Consider the following 19,957-nt stretch of genomic DNA (forward strand, 5'->3'; position numbering starts at 1 on the left):
GACAAGAGAAAGACAAGAGAAAGACAAGAGAAAGACAAGAGAAAGACTAAATGAGTCAGGCCTTGGAGTCTTGGAAAAATGAAAAATACAGTTCAGTTTCTGGGGTATATGCTTATGGGCAGCTTGACACAGGGTCTAAATCAGAATATCCATAGTTCAGACTGACATAATTTGTAGACTCATATTTGACACAGGCAAACTCTATTTGTGCGGTATCTTAATGAGTAAATAAATGTTATTGCCTTGATGAAACTCTATGGGATTTCAAGATCCCACTGGACATTTTCTGAATGTATTTTATTACATGGTAATTGTGAGAGACAAAAATCTAAAACTAAAAAAAACTAAAATAGTTATGAGAGAAATTATACTCGTGAAAAAAAGTATTAATGCTGCAGAATGCAGTTTCTCTTCTCACTTAATCATATAAACTCAAGTTTTAAAATTTATATTACTGCAGTACCTAGGAATTGTAACAATTTGTAAGTATAAACTCAAAGTACCTGCAGTCATAGGGCTCCCATATTAGACAAATATGTTTGTCCTTATCACAAAACAAGTGGAGCACTTCGGAAAACAGAAGTCCGACTCCATGGTGCAACAAAAAGTAACAGGCTGCAAAAAACCCTTCCCCTTCCCCTCAAGGAATTAGCCACACTACACAAAGCAGGATTAATGGCAAATAGGTCTGTTTACAGTTTCTTAAAGTGGATCTGCACCCACTCATCCATTTATCTGGGCGTGTTTATTTTTATATGTGTAAATTCATGTGATGTTAATGATAAAGTGTTTCAACAATTATGGCTTATAGTTAACAAGTCTGGCACAAGAGCCTTTTCCAGGGTAGTAACAGAAGTTTGAAGGCCTGAAGATTTAGTTTGGTTGCTTTTTCCTTCCCTTTACTACATTAGCCAGTTTAACAAACTTCTCATGTTTCCCTATGAAACTTTATCCCATTTATATCCTTTAACTGCAACAAGCAGGTCTCCTTATAGTGATATGAAAAAAATAGGACAATGTCTAAGTATGAAGTACATGGTTTGGAAAAGCTTTCAAATTTGTTCACTGCAGAGTACTTTAATCCTTCTTCTGAGTACAGTATAATAAAGTTACAACTTGACATAAATCATTTATGCTTTTGAGGAAAAGAAATATGTGCCTCTTAGTGGAAATAGTTTAGCTGTTCACAACTTATGTCATGTGCCAAGACATAAGAGACATGTCTGGGTTAGAAGGGACCTTAAAGATCATCTAATTTCAACTGCTCTGCCATGGGCAAGGACACTTTTCACTAGATCAAGTTCCTCAGAGCTCCAACCTGGCCTTGAACACTTCTAGGCAATCTGTTCTAGTGCCCCACCAACCTCACAGTAAAGAATTGTTTTCCTAATATCTAATCTAAACCTACTCTCAGATTGAAATGATTCCCCTTTGTCCTGTCATTCCATGCCCTTGTAATGGTCTCTCTCCATCTTTCTTGTAGTCTCCTTCAAGTACTGGAAGGCTGCAATGAGGTCACCCCAAAGTTGCCTCTTTTCCAGGCTGAAAAAACACAATTCTCTCATAGGAGAGGTGCTCTATCCCTCTAATCAACTGAGTGGCCCTTCTCTGGACTTATTCCAAGAGGTAGATGTCTATCCTGTGCTGGGGACCCCAGAGCTGGATGCAGTACTCCAGGAAGGATGCAGTACTCCAGGTGATTTTGCCCCTCTACTCACCAGAATGGAGTAGAGAGGCAGAGCCACCTCTCTCAACGTGGCCAGGCTGCTTTGGATGCAGCCCAGGATCTGGGCTGGCTCTGAGCATGTTGGTGTGTTTGCACAGCCTAGAATGGTTGTTCCTGAAGGCAGGCATTAGTGTCACTGTGTCAGAGCTGCTAAAGCCTTGTCTCTCCTCAGGGCTCATTACCCTCAGTGCCCTACCATACAGAAGTGGCTGTGCTGCTTCTAGAACCAATTCAGTCACACTTAACTTTCCTATGTCAATACCATGAAGAATTAGGTGATACAGATACACTCAGAAGATGTTTGCTACACATCATGAGTCAGTCATGCACGTGCACGTGGAATGAGGATCCCAACAAAGTTACTGCTGTTGCTGGATCACTGCAGAGATACCAGAATTTCTCTTCAGAAAGTGTCCCCAGATTACTAGACCTCTCAGAAAACAGACCGGTCTTTGCGGAAGCCTTCACATTTAAATTTTTTTGCTTATTTAGCATCAACACGATCTGAAGTGTCAGACAGCAAACTAAATCAGGCCAGGGCATCTGCTGAAGGTACATTTGTAGGTGCAGCAGTAGCTGTCCTTCTGATCTCCCTCTAGACTTTTTTTATATTTCTTTCCTTATGCATTTTGAGTAAATCCAGGACAGAGAGTTACCAAGGGTAAGGACACTTTGGGAACAACTGGCACCTCGTAACAGAATGACTAGATTCCTGAATTAGTGTTATTTTTAGGGATGCTCACGCTAGCAAGTCTAAACTCCACTCCTGCTAATATGTTAGGCAGCTGAAAAGCTACACAGTCCTAAAAATAGCTGGGTTACCAGCTGATGCAGGAGGCTGGCAGGCAGATGGAATACAAAACTTACTGAAGGCACATGGCTGGCTGGGTCAGAGACACATCAGTTACTGCAAGATTTAAGAAAAAGGAGGCACCAAACACAATTCTTTGACAGAGGAATTCATTCCAAAGTGACAGGAAGAATCAAGAGGGAATGTTCTGAAAGACTGAAAATATTAGCTAGATGGCAATAAATATTATTTTCTGTATCAACAACAGGAAATATACAGCCATAATACTCTAAAGATCCTCTTGATCAAGTAGAAGAATATATGGATAAAAGAGAAAAGCAACAATTAAAAGAGAAATTGATTTTCCTGAAAATTTAACATAGACATAACTGCAAACTTGAGGACACTGTTGGCACTTAATGGATTAAATATTCAATAACAGTAATTAATAATGTAAAATACTATGCTTTTCTACCACTCTCAGGGAAGCTACCTTCAGTCAATCTTAAATTCGTTGTTCTTTCATTGAGCTATTTATGTCCTATTTAAAACAGTTTAAGAAGAAGTTAACTTTGTGCATTACTTTTATTATAAAATTAAAATTACAGGTTAGGAGAAATAAGCACTACTGTTTCAAAGACAGAAGGGTAACAGTAATAATTAACTGAAAAAACACACAGACATTATCTAGATGAGATGGGTGGAGAAAACAGTTGACTGCGTTTGAGTCAACTGGGAGAAGACAAGAATAGCACTAGTGCAGGGAAAGCATCTGGTAAGCTCAGCAGCAGTTTCATTGGTACCTCTGAAGTATCAGCATGACTTCCAGTTTTGTAACACAGATACACGACCCAGGCACATTATCAGGTATTCCTGGGGTGCTCTCCTCTGAGCTTATGTGGATGGAAAAATGAACCAAAGGAGGCAAAGAAACACTTTGTCTCCAGTTTTTGTATTTACAAAATCAGTATAAACACACACATTTTCAGCTAGCAACCTGAAAAATAACGTGGGGTGCTACTGTATCCTCTGAAGTCAAGCACAGTTTATCTTACCAGGACATCAACTCATACACAGATTGCTCTGGCATAACAAGTTGGTGCATATTAGTTATGTCATGGAAATTGTCCAAGCCCATAGTCTGCCACAGCACATGCTGTGGTAATTGCAAGCTAATTTAGCTTCTTAAATCACATTTGATCACAAGTCTTTTTTCAGACTGCATACAAGTGTCTGGACAGTAGCCACAGGGCAAATGACACACATTAACTTGTTTTTCTCCAGTAACTCCTTCAAATGCAAAATACTTAAAGTTCTTCAATGCTTTAGTGCAGCCCTTACCCATGCTTTGGGGACTCTGGATTTTCCAGGTGATCCCAGTAACAATTACTTATAACTGCCCAATTGCAGAACAGCATCAGAGATAAATATTCAAAAGTGAGGTTATGTATGTTTCTTAAAAAACTATACCTGAAGGCTCGGATGGTGGTAAGACCTTCAACAGTCTCTGAAAAATGGGAGAGCAATGGTAGCTGAGTGCTGTCATCCAGCTGCTGCAGGTCCCTGGAGAGGGTTATGAAAAGAATTTCGTAAAAAGCCAGTTTTGTTGTGCAGTTATTCTCTTGAACCAGGCCCAGGGAGTGAAAGGGAATATCATCACAATAATCACAAACATAAAGTTTAGATAAATTGCAAAGCAGTGCCACATGTCCCCAGGCAGGGAACGAAGTCCCCGGGAGGATTTTTCTTTTAACACTGAACTAGCTGGAGTTATGAATGGGCCTTTTCCCTTCACTGCCTTCCCTCCTTTCTCCTATATTCCTGTTTGTTGTATTCCATTGTTTATTGATTTAAACACCATTCTGGCTCTATGCTGAATATAAATTTGATGGGATTCTGCAAATAAGAGCTTGAGTTAAGCAGAAGGCAAAATGCATCCCTAGATGACAGCATAACTTCTCACTGAGCTAACAGCATAACTCAAAAACTCAACAGAGTAAATGAGAGCACATTAGGTTGCACTTCTCCATGTCATATTTAGTCATCATATCAGTAAAAGCACATGTAGGGTGAAATTCTATTTAGTCTCAATTTCTTCCAGCAGGAAGTAAATTGGTTGCAGACTCCCTCTCAATCTGTGCATACATGAAGGAATATGCATATTTTTGCATTGCTGCAAATGTTTCTTGAGTGTCACAAGGGGAAAGCTGTTTGACCTTAGAAGGAGAAAAGTCACAGATATGGTTATAATTTTTCATCTTGTTAAAAACTACAAGGCACTCAGAACAGGAGAGGTTGCTTGTGCATGTTGGATTCTTAGTGGTCAGCTGTACCACCATGGTTATACTGCATTCTGCAGCCTCTCCCTGGCTTTACAGATTTCCACTTCCACCTGGACAGGCAGACATCAGTTTCCCAGTTTTGTCACTACATTTTTTTGGACATGCCCAGATTGCAGCCCTTGGGGACAACAGAATCCAATTAGGTTTTTGTCTCCTGAGAACTCCAAAAAACTTAGATCATGCACAAAGGCTCTGCTCATGCCTCCCAGAAGTTTTGGGAGAGCTCGAGCTCTTGAAGAGCTGCCAACAAAGACACTTGTAAAATGACACTACAGTGGATTTGTCCCACTTTTAGACAGGAACATGGCTTTGACAGGACCAGATTTAATCATGAAGTTTCTCTGCACTGTAATTCTGCAATGCACTACTCATTCACTGTAGATGTTTCTATTGCCAGAATTATATTGGTTTATGTTCTTACCGTGAGGCGACTCGGAAGTACTTCTGGATGAAGTAGCACATGATTGCAAGGGGAACCAGAGCAATGAGGAACATGGGTGTGACGTATGAGATGACAGCAAGGGCAGATACACACAGCAAAGTGGAACGACTCAAGCACTCCAGGGTAGCTGGAATGTGCTGGATAAAGAAGAAAAACCGCACAAAAACTTCCATAACACATCAAGTTTAAACCATCATTATTTCATTTTCCTTTCTCCCACTTGCACAAGGAATAAAATTTTTGAGGATTTGAAGCACTAAGCATATGGGTCTGCTCTTAAATGTACTGCTGGGTTTTGGGAACACCTGAAGGGATTTATGTGGGGCTGCTCCACATGTCTGTATTGTGGAGCACAATCCTCATGTCAGACAATTACAGATGGACACGAGAGACGATTTTAGCAGCTGCATCAATCCTATGAACTGGCAGTGCAGTCTGGAGTAAATAATGATAATGTGAATTTCAATAATTTCTATTTTAGGCAATAACATTTGCCTTTTTCTCATTTCATTTGCTCATATTGTGAAATGAATGTTTACCCACTTTCAAAAAAAGTAGATACTCTTTAATTTGGGGATATCACTATGGATCTAATTTCGCTTCTCCTTTCCATACAGGGCATCTTAATAAAATAAATGGTTTCTCAATGTGCATTTAAGATGAGGAACTCATTCAGAAATGAGAAAATCATGATGCAAATTGATACAGTCAAAAATATATTTAATCAGTGAGCTTTATCTAATTAAGTCTATAATAAATGAAAATCCAGTCTTTCAGATTGAGAAAGACAGGATAACTTGGGAGCTTGAATATATTTATTCAGTACCTGGTCAATGGTATTGCAGTCAGCTGAAAATCTGTTCAATATACTTCCCAGAGGTGTTGTTTCAAAAAACCTAAATTGCAACAAGGAACAGCAAAGATTGCAATACTGATATTAGAACTGGTTTAGTTTATTTTTTTGTCTTACTTAAGCTTGGTACTATATCTCAGAAACAAGCAAATAGATTGACAGCCACAGTAAAATTCCATATTCTTCCCAGTAACCATGGCTTTCCTATAGAATAGCAGTCTGGAATATACAACCACAAGCACCAACCCAACTACCTAGAACCTACAAGAAACCTACAACTGCAAGCACACCCTCAGCTCCCTTTGCTGCCTAAGGTATGCACATCATATGATTACACTTGAAAAATCCTTTCAGATTTTGATTTGAGTCTCCTTCAATTCATGAAAAATGCAAACCAAGTTAAATTGGAGTGCCTTGCATTTTTATGGGAACAGAAATGCATAACTAAGAATAATTGTTGGAATAATATATTAAAAGGCATTTGGATATGCGAAATGCAAACTACATTATTGCTCTGTAATTTTTTACTGTTCCATAACTCATGCTGAACCTGAAGTCTAATTCTATCCTGGAGGAAAAAAAAAATAAAGTGAGTTTTCCATGCATGTTATTTCTCTGTGATTTCTGGTTCAAATACAGTTAGCATAGAAATAAGATGGTTATTTTTCCTAATGTCCAGTAAGAGCTGCAGGTTTGAATCAAGCTGCAACTTTCCTGTCATGCACAGGAAAGAAAGCTTCTGGAGGCAACAAAGGCCTTCACTGTTATCTGTGCATCCCAGTGTCCTCTAGTGATGCTGGTAATGACACTTGTCTAAACTCATTACCTTTCATTGACTTGCACAGTTGCTGCCTGACAGTAAATATTTCCAGTGATTAAGATGATAATGCAGGCTATGAATTTACTGTACAACATATTGATCAATAATTGTGTTTTCTCCCTAATTAAAACAGCAAAGAGAAATTAAACATTCAAGGAAGTAAATCTCTGAAGTCACAGTCAGGCAGGAGAGGCATTTGTCTCTGTATCCAGGAACTCAAGCAGCCTGGGTACCATTTTCAACAACTACTCAGGAATTTGATACCTGGTGATTTTCAATGACATGTTAAAAAAACGTGATGCACAGTTACTTCAGAATAAAACCTGTACTTAGAAGACTGTCTTGAAGTAAAGAAGACAAAATCACTACAATACAATTTGTATAACAATCAGAGAAATACCTCATTGGAGCCAAAATAATTTTATTCAGTAAAGCAGAGTGTAGCTTTTTGGTGACTTTCAAACCAGTCCACTCCACTGCTATTGATGTGACAAGACATAATACGATGCCAAGGCAGCAGAGAATGCTGAAAACTTTAGAATATGGAGAATGGTCGAAATCCTAAGAAGCAAAGAGTAACACAATTATTCACTTTAAATTATGTTTAAAATTTATTGTAAACACACAAGCACAAGACTGAAAAAACATAAGGAGTAAATCCTTTTTTCCTCCCTAGATTAAACTGTCCATGATTTTTACTCATCTTAACTCACAATTTTTTATCCTTTGGAGAGTGAAGTGTTTGCATGAAAATAAGAGATTAATCAGAAAATTAAAATCACAGAATACTACAAAAAGCCCTGCTTACAGTGAGAATGCAACAGTACAGGAAAAATAAAAAAGACCTATGATATCAAAATTACTTTAGAGACCAGGGTTTAGGTATATCAGCTACGTGATGAAAATACAACAAATCTACCAGAACTTAACTGTTAGTTTTACTGCACTGTGCACCCAAAAATGTATTGAGCTTCAAAACACTCTGGAGCTGCTCTTTTACTTGAAACATAGCGCACCACATACAACTCCTGGAGTGGAAGTTGACCGTGGGAGAACGCCACCACCAGTTAGATCATAAGAGAAAGGTGAACAAGGCCTTGCATACCGTGCAGAGAGAGCAGTTTTTCATCTCTGGTTCCAGCTTGTTAGTGATGACAGCCTCAGTCCAGAGTGCCAGGCAGTAGTCGATGGCCACCATCACCGTGTGCTTCAGCAGCTGGGACAGGACCAGCAGCGGCAGGAGGAGGATTCCTGCTGCACTGAGGTACTTCCCACAGGCTCTCCAGGGCATCTTTGCTCTCTGGTGCAGCACAGAAGACAAGTTGTCTTCATCATCACTTTCTGTTACTTCTTCTGCAACGTGCAAGAAAAAAGCACAGCGACACTGACTTATTTGTGCACACTTTTCATCAGAAGTGGCAAGTGGCAGCTACAAACCAGGTCTTACAACACAGGATAAAGAGTGGCTTTAAGGTGAAAGTAGCTGCTCAGGCATGCATGTATTAACCTGTTAAAGTTTGTGTAATGCATGCTAAGAAGATACAAAAAACCTCAGCACTTGGTGATCAATTTCTTGAACCATGTTTTTGCAACTTGAAAATAGTGACTTTAATATTATTCTTTGTTCATTATTAAATCACATTCACACATAAGAAAAAACCTCAGAAGTTTGGAGGAAGCTATGACTTGTGTTTGCCTGCAATCACTGTAGTCCAGAGGTAAAAGCAATGGAAACATCACTCTTACAAATCATGACCCACATGGAAAATGATTTGTTCTCCTGCCAGTTTGAATGATGTTAATTCATTCTAATATAATTTAACTGTGAATCAGTAATGTACTATCCATGGGTTCAAAGGGTGCCCTTTACCTTCATCCTCTTCATCATCTTTCAGCAGTGCTTCACGGGAATACATAGTCCTCCGGAGATTTGTTCTTTCCAAAACAGGGTTTTCCTCAACAGTGGTTTCCTAAAAAAGAGAAAGTTCATGTATTTTCAACCAGAGAAAAAAAATTACTAGCTATTGAAACTATTGAATAGTTTCCATTGAATAAAACATACAAGTGAAAATCTCACAGCAGGCAACCATAAGTGAAGGATTTGCTACATCTGTGTAAAACTGAAGGACATAAATTAAATATCTAACATTAATTTCAGGTTGTCAGTCCCAACTCCTTTGGAATCTTAACTTTGACAATTATTCCTGACTTAATGAGAACCAAGATTAATATCTCATTCTTCCTGTGTTATAGGATGAAAGGCAAAACATCTTGATATAGGCACATCTGAAAAGCTTCTACCCAGTGCAATTAGTAAATTCAGGCATATAAAAACAATTGCCAGTATTAGCAATACTTTTCCTAAAATGGCCCTATTTTATATTCCTTACACAAGAATATTTTGACAGGGGTCTCTATCAAAAATGGATTAGAACAGAATCAAGGAAGTATGAGATGTCCAGATGAAGGAATTTATCTTAATAGATAAATAATAATGCTAATACTAATAGGACATTCATATTAAGTTAGATACCACACACAGCATGTCAACCCTTGCTAATGCTTTCAACCTAAGCAAAAAAAAAAAAAAAAAAGACATTTTCTTGTATATATTGATTGCCCTTCCCATCAAAAACCTTTTCCAGCTCTTGGTCTTGTCGATTCATTAACGTCTTCCAGTGTTCAAAAAGCTCAGTCTCTGATTTCTGAATGTCCTTGAGTGTTCCTTCTCTCTGGATGTAACCATCTTTCATTGCAATTATCTAAAAAGTTAGAAACACAAGTGGTGAGATAAATAGCCAGGTATGCCTATTTATTTTAAAGTTATGTTGCTGTGCCTTGACAGGATTTTCTCTTTTCTTAAATAAATAATATTTCTGCAAACAAATCTGTCTTCTAAAAGGACAGTGACATTATCTCTTCACTCTACCCTTCACTGAAGGTGCTGCAAAAAACCAGAAACTTCCTGCACTCTCGTTTTCAGAAAAGAAGGCTGCTTTTAAGAAAGAAGAATGGGATCTCTGTCAGCAGACAGGGGGGCATATTACTCTTCCTAAATACAAGTCATTAGCAAGATAAGATTTTAGAGTTCTCCTACCTCCTAAAAGGAAAAAAGCTTTTAGGAGCACACTGTGTGCAGTATGTTTTGACCTCATTCAGGCAATTAGACATGAGCATGCTGGCTCCCTCTGTTTGATACCACGGACTGATAAGGAAGAGCCAGGGAATTTGAATCCGTAAAGCTTTAAAAGCATAAATTGTCGACACAATTAGAAAGGAATTATATATGCAAGACAAAGTCTGAAGAGAATGGTTTCTGGGTTTGCATCAGTGTAATTACATTATATTCATAGTGTAACTACCTTCACTTTAGATCTGACAAGGAGAATTGGAAAATGAGGCGTGCAGATTGCAAACCCACATGACATCATTAAAAAATAGTTAATGCAGTAGTTATTTTTCTCTCTCCCTGGAAGTTCAGAAATTTCCATGGGTAGGGTGTGGGGAAATAATCTTTTCTGCTTATTGCTAAGAATTTACACCAGAGCAAAGGTAAAAATGGAGCAAACAAGGATTTTTTTGTGGTCAGTGTATTCAGGAAACCTATAATTGGATTGGACCTTGAATTCTTCTGAGGGTTTTGCTACAAAGATTTAGGAGACCATCACATATACTTCAAACAATATTTTAATTTAAAATTCCTTAATAGAACAAATATTCTCTCTTCACTCCATTGGCTAAGGCTTAATGACACCTGTACTTAGGAATAAAACCTGAACTATTTGATAATATCTTTATCTTTAAATGATAAAGTTAATAAAAATCCTTTCTGTCCTACAGGCTGCTTGGAACAATATATATAATAAAATTACTGAAACACATGTAGAAGATAATAAAAATGAAGTAACTTTCATACACTTCCCAGAACACCAACACCTAGAAATGGATCTGACATACACAAAGAAAATTAAAATGATTATACTGACACAAGGCCATAACTGAGTATATTTTTAAAAAATGCAAATATTTAACAATAAAAAAGAAGAAGTTAAAATTGACTTCATAGGGAGGGGAAGAAGGCAGAAAATTACTGTATCCTGAGAGACACTAACCAGAAAACCAGACCTGTGTTGAGAACTCAAAGATGTACAACTGAGGGACAAGGTCACAGCAGACACCATAAAGGACAAATGCTGCCCACCAAAAACATGGCCAGAACAAGATTAATGTCTCTCTGCAACTTTATACCAAGCCAATATGAAGCACAGGCAGCAGCTGAAATATGATTATTTCTTAAAACAAGTAAACTGCTGCTGTAGTGTGTGCAAGCTGCAGAACAGAGAGAAGTCCTGCTAGGAGGTATAACTGCAGTCATCAATCACCAGGGGCAAGGAGACCTGGGATGCTGTAGCTGGATAACCATAGGAAAACTAAGTGCAAGGCCAGTGTGTACCAATGAAACAAACAAAAAAAACCAATCTGAAAAACCAAACTTCCTTCTTCATCTTTGACATTTCCAATTACAAACCTTCATTTTTTTTCCTGTAAACTACAGGATACAACAAAGAAACCTAACAAAACAATCAAACATTACATATTTCTTAAAATCTTACCAATATACAAAGAGTAAAGATGTTCTTGATACATTGTATATTAGTACTAACCACAAGGAAACATTGGTATTTTCCTTATATTTCCATGTACCTCAATATCCATAAATGCACCTTCTTCTGTGACAGCACAAATTCCTAGTAACACCCCAGCAAAGTCAAATGTGTTACTCAAACATTTTATTGTTTTGAGATTTAAAAAAATGAGCAAAATTTTTCAATAGGGTGTTGGATACTCAATATTATTTTAAATGCAGCCTGCTTTCATAAGCGTTTTAAGTAGCAGCTCTATGAAAATCCCACCTGTTTAGGTGTTCTAAGATGGGAATCTCAAAATTGTGGTACCCCTAACTCATTGGCCAATTTACAAAAGATCTTTATTATATATCTTCTCATTAACTATGAAAACATTATTTGTAGCAAGACATGTTCATGCCACATTCTTGTCTCCTCAGAAAAAATGGGAAGAGCTTTCTTACCCAGTCAGCATGGGGCAAGTACTGCAGCTTGTGTGTCACCAGCACAATGGTCCGCTTGTCTTCCCGCAGCATTTTCAGGATCCCTTCTTGCATGAGATGGTCACTCAGGTGGATATCCAGGGCAGAAAATGGATCATCCTGTCGTGAAGATAAGGGGTCACCTTCTAGAGCCACAGCTTCAGGGATTTAAGGAAACTGACAGATTTCAATACCAGTAAAACTAATTAGATCAATACAGACATATAAAAGAAGCCCCAGAAGATCTAAATTGTGCCGAGGAATGGTTTTCTTAAATTACATAACACCAAACCTTGAGCTGTCAGACATATGGTAATGCCATGACTTTGTAAAGGCTTTCTGGGACCTGGTCCTGCCCCCAGACGTGTTCATGGCCCACATCACAGCAGCACACAGCATCTCTCAGGCTCGAGACAATGCCCCAGTGTGGGTCTGTGGCAGGTATTGCATAACTGCTCCAGGGCCAGGGCCAACAAACACATTTTCATTTCCTTTGTATATAATTGCCTGCAGATTTTTTTGCTTTTAAATTCATAAATCAATAATCTATTAACAATGAATCACACAAAAAAAAAATCACAAAAAGGAGCAATATTGATCATTTTGATGCCTCAGCTCAGACATTTGATTTATGACCTAGATTACCTTACTGAATCAATGAATTATAGGCAATTCATTTAGTCATAAGCTAATCTGTACCATCTTTTGGGGAACTTGTTTACCTAATCCTATTTACATGGAATTACAAACCTTGTGATTTGATATTTCTGCTTCCAATAGTGATACTGGTCGCAGGATTTACTTAGTATTATTATTTCATGCTAATATATTACACTAAAACCAGGCTTTCTTGAAAATCAAATTTTGGGTTTTTTTCTCCAAGGGTTTGTTGATAAAGTAGGGTTGAATTTTAATTAATTCTGCTTTCTGGGTGATATCACTGCCACCAGTTAGAGAGAGGTATAAGGAAAGAGGTGAGTGCTTTAGAAAGTCCCCTTAAATTTTTATTCCCTTAAATTTAGCAACAATTTCTATCGTGACTGTATTAGATACTTTAGTATTGTTGCTTTCATGCATCTACAACCCCAAATATACCCGAAATCGACAGTAAGACAAATATGACTGCTGAAATCTTAATAAATCAGAGCATCATAACATAAAGCACCTAAATAGTGCTTTTGAAACACAGTAACTTCTAACTGTGATGCTCGATTTACTCTCAAAAATGTATGTGCAACTGTGTGTCCACTGAGCTCACTGAGCAAGGACGTGTGTTGTCAGCTCTGCTGCTGCACTATTCCCATCTAGTACAGCCCTAAACACCATTCTGAGCCCTGGGTCTGTGCACAGCCACCTCCAGTGTGACGCTGCACCTCTGGGGACTGGAACTGCCAGCTCACAGAACACAAGGCTGCACCGTGAAGTCAGGTGAGGCTGCTCATTAAAGCAGCACTCACCATGTATATGCTTATAATGATACACTGATAACAAGACATCTGAAAAGATTCAGTTCATGCTACAGGATTAGTCTGATACGGACTAACAAATAAATGTAACAGTGAATGAACGTAATTAAGAATAAAATATGCAATGAATTATCACGTGACCTTTTCTCACATCTGCAATTATCACAAGAAGTTTAACAAATATTACATTCATGCTTGTGAGAGAGAAGTTTCATGAGCATTTGTTCACAAAATCAGTCTTAAAAGAACTGACTATTTGTAAATAACATAAAGGATTCCTGATTATTTTCTTCAAATATTAGGAACTGGAAAAAAGTTTATTTGTAGGTGGTTTTAAATTATCAAACCATAGGAGAACCTGCTACTATTAGGAGGTTATTGAGTGTCCTTCACAAAAGGACAAAAGGGGACAAAACGGAGTTACAGCCTGACTGGATCTGCTGATTTGCAGCACCTGGCCCCATAGCTCTCTACTCTCCTGCACTCTGATCACTGCCTGGAAATACCCTACACACGAAGCAAGCACATCGTGATCAGTCTAATTACAGGGAAAGGTCTAAGTAACCTCCCAGACTTTTAGGGATGACCTCTAACGTGCACAGCTTTTCTAATCCCATGTGACTCATGTCTCACTGTCATAACAGCTGGATTCAAACCTCCTAGAAAACTGAGCTAGAGAATGAAGTCCTAAATTGGAAAGCCATCAAGCTCACTACTCGTGAGTATGTAGGATGCATCTGTTTTCCCACCTATGAAGCTGTTACAGCCTGCTCTCACTCATTTTTCCATAGCATGTGTGTTGAAGCTGGGACAGGATATACAACGTGCAGTTCAGGGAGGAAAATCAGCTTAGTTTGTCGCAGAAAGGAAACACCCCAGACACAAGACAACATTAATTTTAGACCTGAGACAGCTTAGGAATTTTATGAATACAGTTAAAACTATTAAATTTCCAAAGATAAAAACAAGGGTCAAAAAGAATTTTCAATATACCAAGAGGGGAAGCATCAGCATTTCAATTTGTAATACCTACCTATCTGTCTGTCTGCAGCGTTTACAAAATGCTTCTTACCCGCAGGCTAGCTAACAACAGATATAAAATAAACAGTGCACATTTGGCTTGGCTCAGTGAAACACAGTGTTCAGTGTGTGACCCCTGAAGTACTCTAAATGCTTGCATCTCGTGCCTCTGCATGGAGCATAAACATAAGGGCACCTACTCACCAGGAACACAACATTTGTCTGCTGGTAAAGTGCTCTTGCCACGCTGATACGTTGGCGCTGCCCTCCAGACAGATTAATACCCTGGAGATAAGCAGGAGAAAAACAATCAGACAGTTAAAAAAGCATCAACTGAACATTCATATTCTGATTGGAGTACCCATAGCAGACTCTCTGGGCAAAGAAGCCCAGAGAAATTTTTCAAAAGTGTGGGCCTGCAATCCAGCTGGGAACACAGGACACACATTAGAGAAGTCAGAGCATTCCGTAAGGGGCTGTGCTCCATACAGAGGGACATGATATGTTTAACAGTTCTGGTAACACAATGCTATAGGTGGCACAGATATTCTGCAGGCAGCCTAAACTACACTTCTGCTGAAAAGTTAGCCTTGTGAGTCTGGCTGTGTCCTGGGCTTATTTTTTTCAGTTTACTATATGTTGTAATGCTAAATCAGCTTCATTATATACTATAATCAGTAACTGCTAGGTGGGAGGTGCTGACACAGACATTATGGACATTACCTGGTTGCTATTGTACTTCTTTTGGCCTTCAGTCCCCTGCTACCACCCTGCTTTAAGTTATTTATATTTCCTGTGATCCACCTGTAGTTTCACAAACACCTTAAGCTCTCACAAGCCAGCACTGCTGCCAAAAGATGCTATCCCACCTTCTCCTTCCCCTGTCCAAAACATTTGTTTGGCTACACAATGAGCTTGGTTTGGAACTATTCCATCTAAAATTAACATGGTAGCCAGTGCAGAGATTAGGCATGGAAATGTTTCCTTAATTTATCTGTGTGTGGGTGGTTTGTGTGTTGGGGCGGGGTGGTGGTTGGGTTCTCTTATTTGTTTGTGCCAGTGCCAGTATATGCTAGAGTAAATTATTTACACATTTGTGACTTCTGTTTCCTTTCCTGTCACTCCTTAGTCTTCCCTGATGTGATAAAGCTTCATTTGCTGCTGATTAAACACCTACCCTTTGGTAAATGAAGGGGCTCTAAAAAATATGTGTATTACTTATTTTTATGTTACTCCTAAAGAAACCAAAAAATGCCCTGTAAAGTCAGGATATCTGCAATAGCAGCTGCAGAACAGTCAAACATTCTGATAGCACCACATTTAAATCATTGCACCTCACATAAATGACAGTGTTTCCATGTTTACTGAGCAATGAGCTTTCAGACTAATGACCCAAACATACACTTAACTAAAAGATTACCTTTGTTGCCAAATAACCCATAAGATTTTAAGAACACCACAAAATAATAAAACCCCCTCTATATATTTGAAACAAAAATAGAAGCCTGTAGCTGTTTACTGACCCTCTCTCCAATCTGGGTTTGGTCTCCATGAGGGAGAATGTCAATATCAGGCTGGAGGGAACAAGCATCAATTACTGCTTTGTACCTGCGGAAACAAAAAAGGCAATGCAAAATCCACACAGATACTGCTAAAGAAGCACATTTCCTACCTGCAGAGGAACAAAAATTAACCAGCTGGAAAAATCACACGGTGGAAAACATATTTGTTACCCACTAATTGTTCTAATGGGATCTCTTTCAATCACAGGTAAGTAAATAATATTTCAGCTAAGAAAAAGGATCTTAGGTCAGCTTCCCAATTAAAAATGTTAAATAGTTAAACCCTGGAAACACAAACACAACTTCTTCCAAGGCATACTGCTATTCTTTACCATTTAATTTTTTTCATGGTCAGGGCCTTTGTTTCTTGTTTCAATAGCCAAGGATGACAGAAAAAAAATGTGTGTAGGATGTGAATACATAGTCAACCACTTCTTTTAAGGATGGGGGGATGGAATATCAGCAATTAACTCCTAAATATTTTAGGATGTTTGGTGGGCATTTACACTGAGTAAAAAGGCAGCCCATTAATCCTTTACAAACAACATTCCCACTCCCAAATACCTAATGTCCTCCTAGTTGAGTTAAACTAGCCAATTAGGTGTGGGAATACTGCATGTTAGACAAACATGGTTCTTGGAAATGAAAACATTTGTACACTTAAGTTCAAGTGAGACATTCAGGAAAAACATGGCCAAAGGGAGATTGTCATATTCAGGCAGGTGCAGTATGTTTGTTCCTAGAGGGAGATGGGGACTCATGCCTGACCCACACAACCTCTATATTTAAGGAAAATGGGAGTAAAACACATAACAGGGCTGGAACCTGTTACCTCTGTTTGTTAAAAGAGCTTTCAAACGTGATATTCTCTTCCACTGTGGCATTGAGCAACCAAGGCTTCTGGGATGCATATGCTACTGAGCCTCTTTTCCTGGAAAAAAACAACCAAACAAAAAGTTGTTCCCAGCTTACCAGTGCAGTAGGTGTTTTTGGAAATCATTTTCTTCTAAAGGAAGAAACTGGTAATTACTCTTCAAAAATGCTGGCTTTCATTTCTTTTCTTTAAGTCAATCAATAGCTTTCCCATTACAGAAATATATAAGATGTTAAATTTCCAACAGAATACTGAAATTGTTCACCCAACTGAATTTCACTTTGTTCCCTCTTTTTCTGCTGTGAAGTGGGTTTTGGAGAGGCTAGCTCAGTAAAGCTGCCTCTTGAGCTGTGTGGATGGCAGGAAGGAAATTACAAAAGACTGAGTCCCAGCTATTTGGATAAATTAATTAAAAAAAATATGGACAGCAGATCACTAGTTAAGCAGTACATTTCAGGGGGTACATTCCAAAAAGATATTTTTAAAGTATTTGAAAATGACCCAAACAACTTGACATGTGCACAAATATAGTTCCCTCCACCTTAAACACATATATTTTCCCCATTCTAATCAGAGAACTAGAGTAACAAAGTAAATGGGTGAAATATTTCTATGCCTATAAAGGAAAGAAAACAGAACACAGACAAAAAATATTTCCTAAATTTCCCCCCATGGAATTACCCTCAATATATATCATCAGAAAGGGACAACTTACCAGGTATAGTCAACAGGGTCTCACCATGCACATATTATTTCACAGGAGTTATTATTATTGCTATTTAAACATAAAAGTATCTGCCTACTAGTGAAGTAGTAGTGCTTTTGTTGGCCGTGATGCACTAAGCACCTCAGTAAGACAGAGCTGAGAGAAAGGCAACATCTTTTGTTAGAGCAACTGATACTGCTGGAAAAATCATTGGCATATCACCATTTTTCCAGAAAAAGGTCAAAGGGGGGGATCATACGCCTAAAAGCATATCTGTTTCCTTTCTAGCTATATCAGCTAATCCAATAAGGAGATAGGATCTCTCACTCAAACGTGGCCTTTGTCTGCTAGACAGCCATTACAGCAGCCTCCTTCTAGTCAGACCTGAAAGCAGTTGAAACCACGAGCTGCCAAAATAGACTTTATTTTTCTTTATCAGTTAAGGTCACTTGCCCTGCTCGTTTTTTCAGGCTTTTACCAAGCTTGCTTTGAAAGTCTTGATGGCATCCAATGATCCAATTTTCATTGATGACCTGGAAGGACACACAATTCCACTACTCTGCTAACATGCTTCCGAGTCCAAATTTCTGACGGTTCATTAGAATTTAATTATGTTTTATGAATTTTCTTTACTGAAAAATGAAATAGATATAACAAAACAAAAGAAAAAAAGACAGAAAAAATTCCCTAGGCAGTACGGCCTGCAGTGGCAAAATCTAATGCAAAGAGCATTCAGTTTTGCCTCAAGAGGGAAGCATTTTTTCAATTAGTATGAAATTTTCATACTGATAATTGAGAAAAAATTGTTCTGAGCATTCCAAGATGAAGATTTATTCCCCTCCCCTCCTTTTCATTGCTTGAAATTGTGCCTTTGCAGCTCTTAATTCTCAATGCCATCAAAAAGTTACTTCTAATTTAGTTTTTGAAAAATAGTAGCCAAGTTTTGAGAAAAAGTCTTTTACAACTTGTTTGAGTGAACATACAGGCATTGCCCAGTATGATGTACTCCATGCTGAGAACCAGCACAATGCCTGGGAATACCACTCACACTTGGAATATATTCTGCTTGCAGGACATGAGTGAGAATTGATTATTGCAAGGAACTTAGGAACAGGCAATGAGCTTGGCAAAACTGATTATGGACTTAGAATTTAGTGAGTTCCTCCAAATTAATCCTAACTGCAAACTGACACTAGGATGACAGAACAGAACAGATCATATTTTGACATAAGCAAAAAGTTTGCAAGTGCTTGACCACATGTGAAATCTATTGCATGTCTACAATGCTGCTTACAGGCAAGAGGCAATCAAACACAACTGTTGCTGCAACTGTGAGAAACATGTAGCAAAAAATCCAGAGAATAAAATATTCTGAAATGAAGTGTGCAAGACTTGGTCTGAAAGTCTGCCTTGAACCTACCTAAGGTTTCCCACTTATATGACCAAATGCAAATAAATATCTTAGCAGGTAAAGACTTATGAGGGATTTATTCTGCAAGTGGAAGCAACTGCTTCCTACCCCCAGAGCACATAAACAACTGCATGTTTTCATCAGTGGAGTATATTTTTTTCCCTCTGGCAACACAATAGACTAGCCACAGCCTCTAAATTATCACAGAGAGGCAGATGGAAAAATTCAGCCTTACAATAAATAGGGGAAAACCTTCCCTAAGCTCCCTGGAGATTATGAGCTTTGGCCAATATAGAATTAAGCCTGTTCATTAATCATGAATCATATTAATTCATCAATCAGAAACAACATTGAAAGAGAAACAATATCCACTGCTTTATTGTGCAGGTGATCAAGCACTGGAACAGGTTGCCCAGAGAGGTTGTGGAATCTCCCTCACTGGAGATATTCAAGAACTATCTGGATGCAGTCCAGTGCCATGTGCTCTGGGATGACCATGCTTGAGCAGGGAGGTGGGACCAGATGATTGTGGTCCCTTCCAATCTTACCCATTCCGGGATTCTGTGGTTCGGTGAAGATTGTTTGGTTAAAGTTCTTAATCTATCTCTATCTTCACATTTCATTTTATTAAGTCCAGTAGGGTCAGTACACCTTCAAGATCACTGAAAATTCAACTAGTTAAGGGACATTCATACACAAATCTCAGTACCTTAATAAATATAGCAAGTCTGAAATGCTGGTGATTTTAAAAAGGAAATAGATGCACTTAAAATGCAATGGAGTTATGATTATACTGGTAGAGGAAATAATACATTGCAAAGCCTTTCCTGTGTGTTTT

General features: G+C 38.4%; 1 protein-coding gene across 1 annotated transcript in view; it reads right to left on the reverse strand.

Moving 5' to 3' along the window:
• Positions 1–19,957, reverse strand: part of ABCC8 (ATP binding cassette subfamily C member 8) — an 81,398-nt gene that overhangs the window by 11,498 nt on the left and 49,943 nt on the right. The window contains exons 17-27 of the mRNA XM_027674205.1: positions 16,961–17,059; positions 16,090–16,174; positions 14,771–14,851; positions 12,063–12,200; positions 9,610–9,735; positions 8,844–8,943; positions 8,079–8,326; positions 7,374–7,534; positions 6,127–6,196; positions 5,280–5,437; positions 3,987–4,079 (exon numbers count right to left, since the gene is read on the reverse strand). Coding sequence (XP_027530006.1) covers positions 3,987–4,079; positions 5,280–5,437; positions 6,127–6,196; positions 7,374–7,534; positions 8,079–8,326; positions 8,844–8,943; positions 9,610–9,735; positions 12,063–12,200; positions 14,771–14,851; positions 16,090–16,174; positions 16,961–17,059 — 1,359 coding nt within the window. The remainder of the gene's footprint in view (positions 1–3,986; positions 4,080–5,279; positions 5,438–6,126; positions 6,197–7,373; positions 7,535–8,078; positions 8,327–8,843; positions 8,944–9,609; positions 9,736–12,062; positions 12,201–14,770; positions 14,852–16,089; positions 16,175–16,960; positions 17,060–19,957) is intronic.

The sequence above is a fragment of the Neopelma chrysocephalum genome, unplaced genomic scaffold, assembly GCF_003984885.1.
Source record: "Neopelma chrysocephalum unplaced genomic scaffold, ASM398488v2 Primary Assembly neopelma1_24, whole genome shotgun sequence".
Classification (NCBI taxonomy): Eukaryota; Metazoa; Chordata; class Aves; order Passeriformes; family Pipridae; genus Neopelma; species Neopelma chrysocephalum.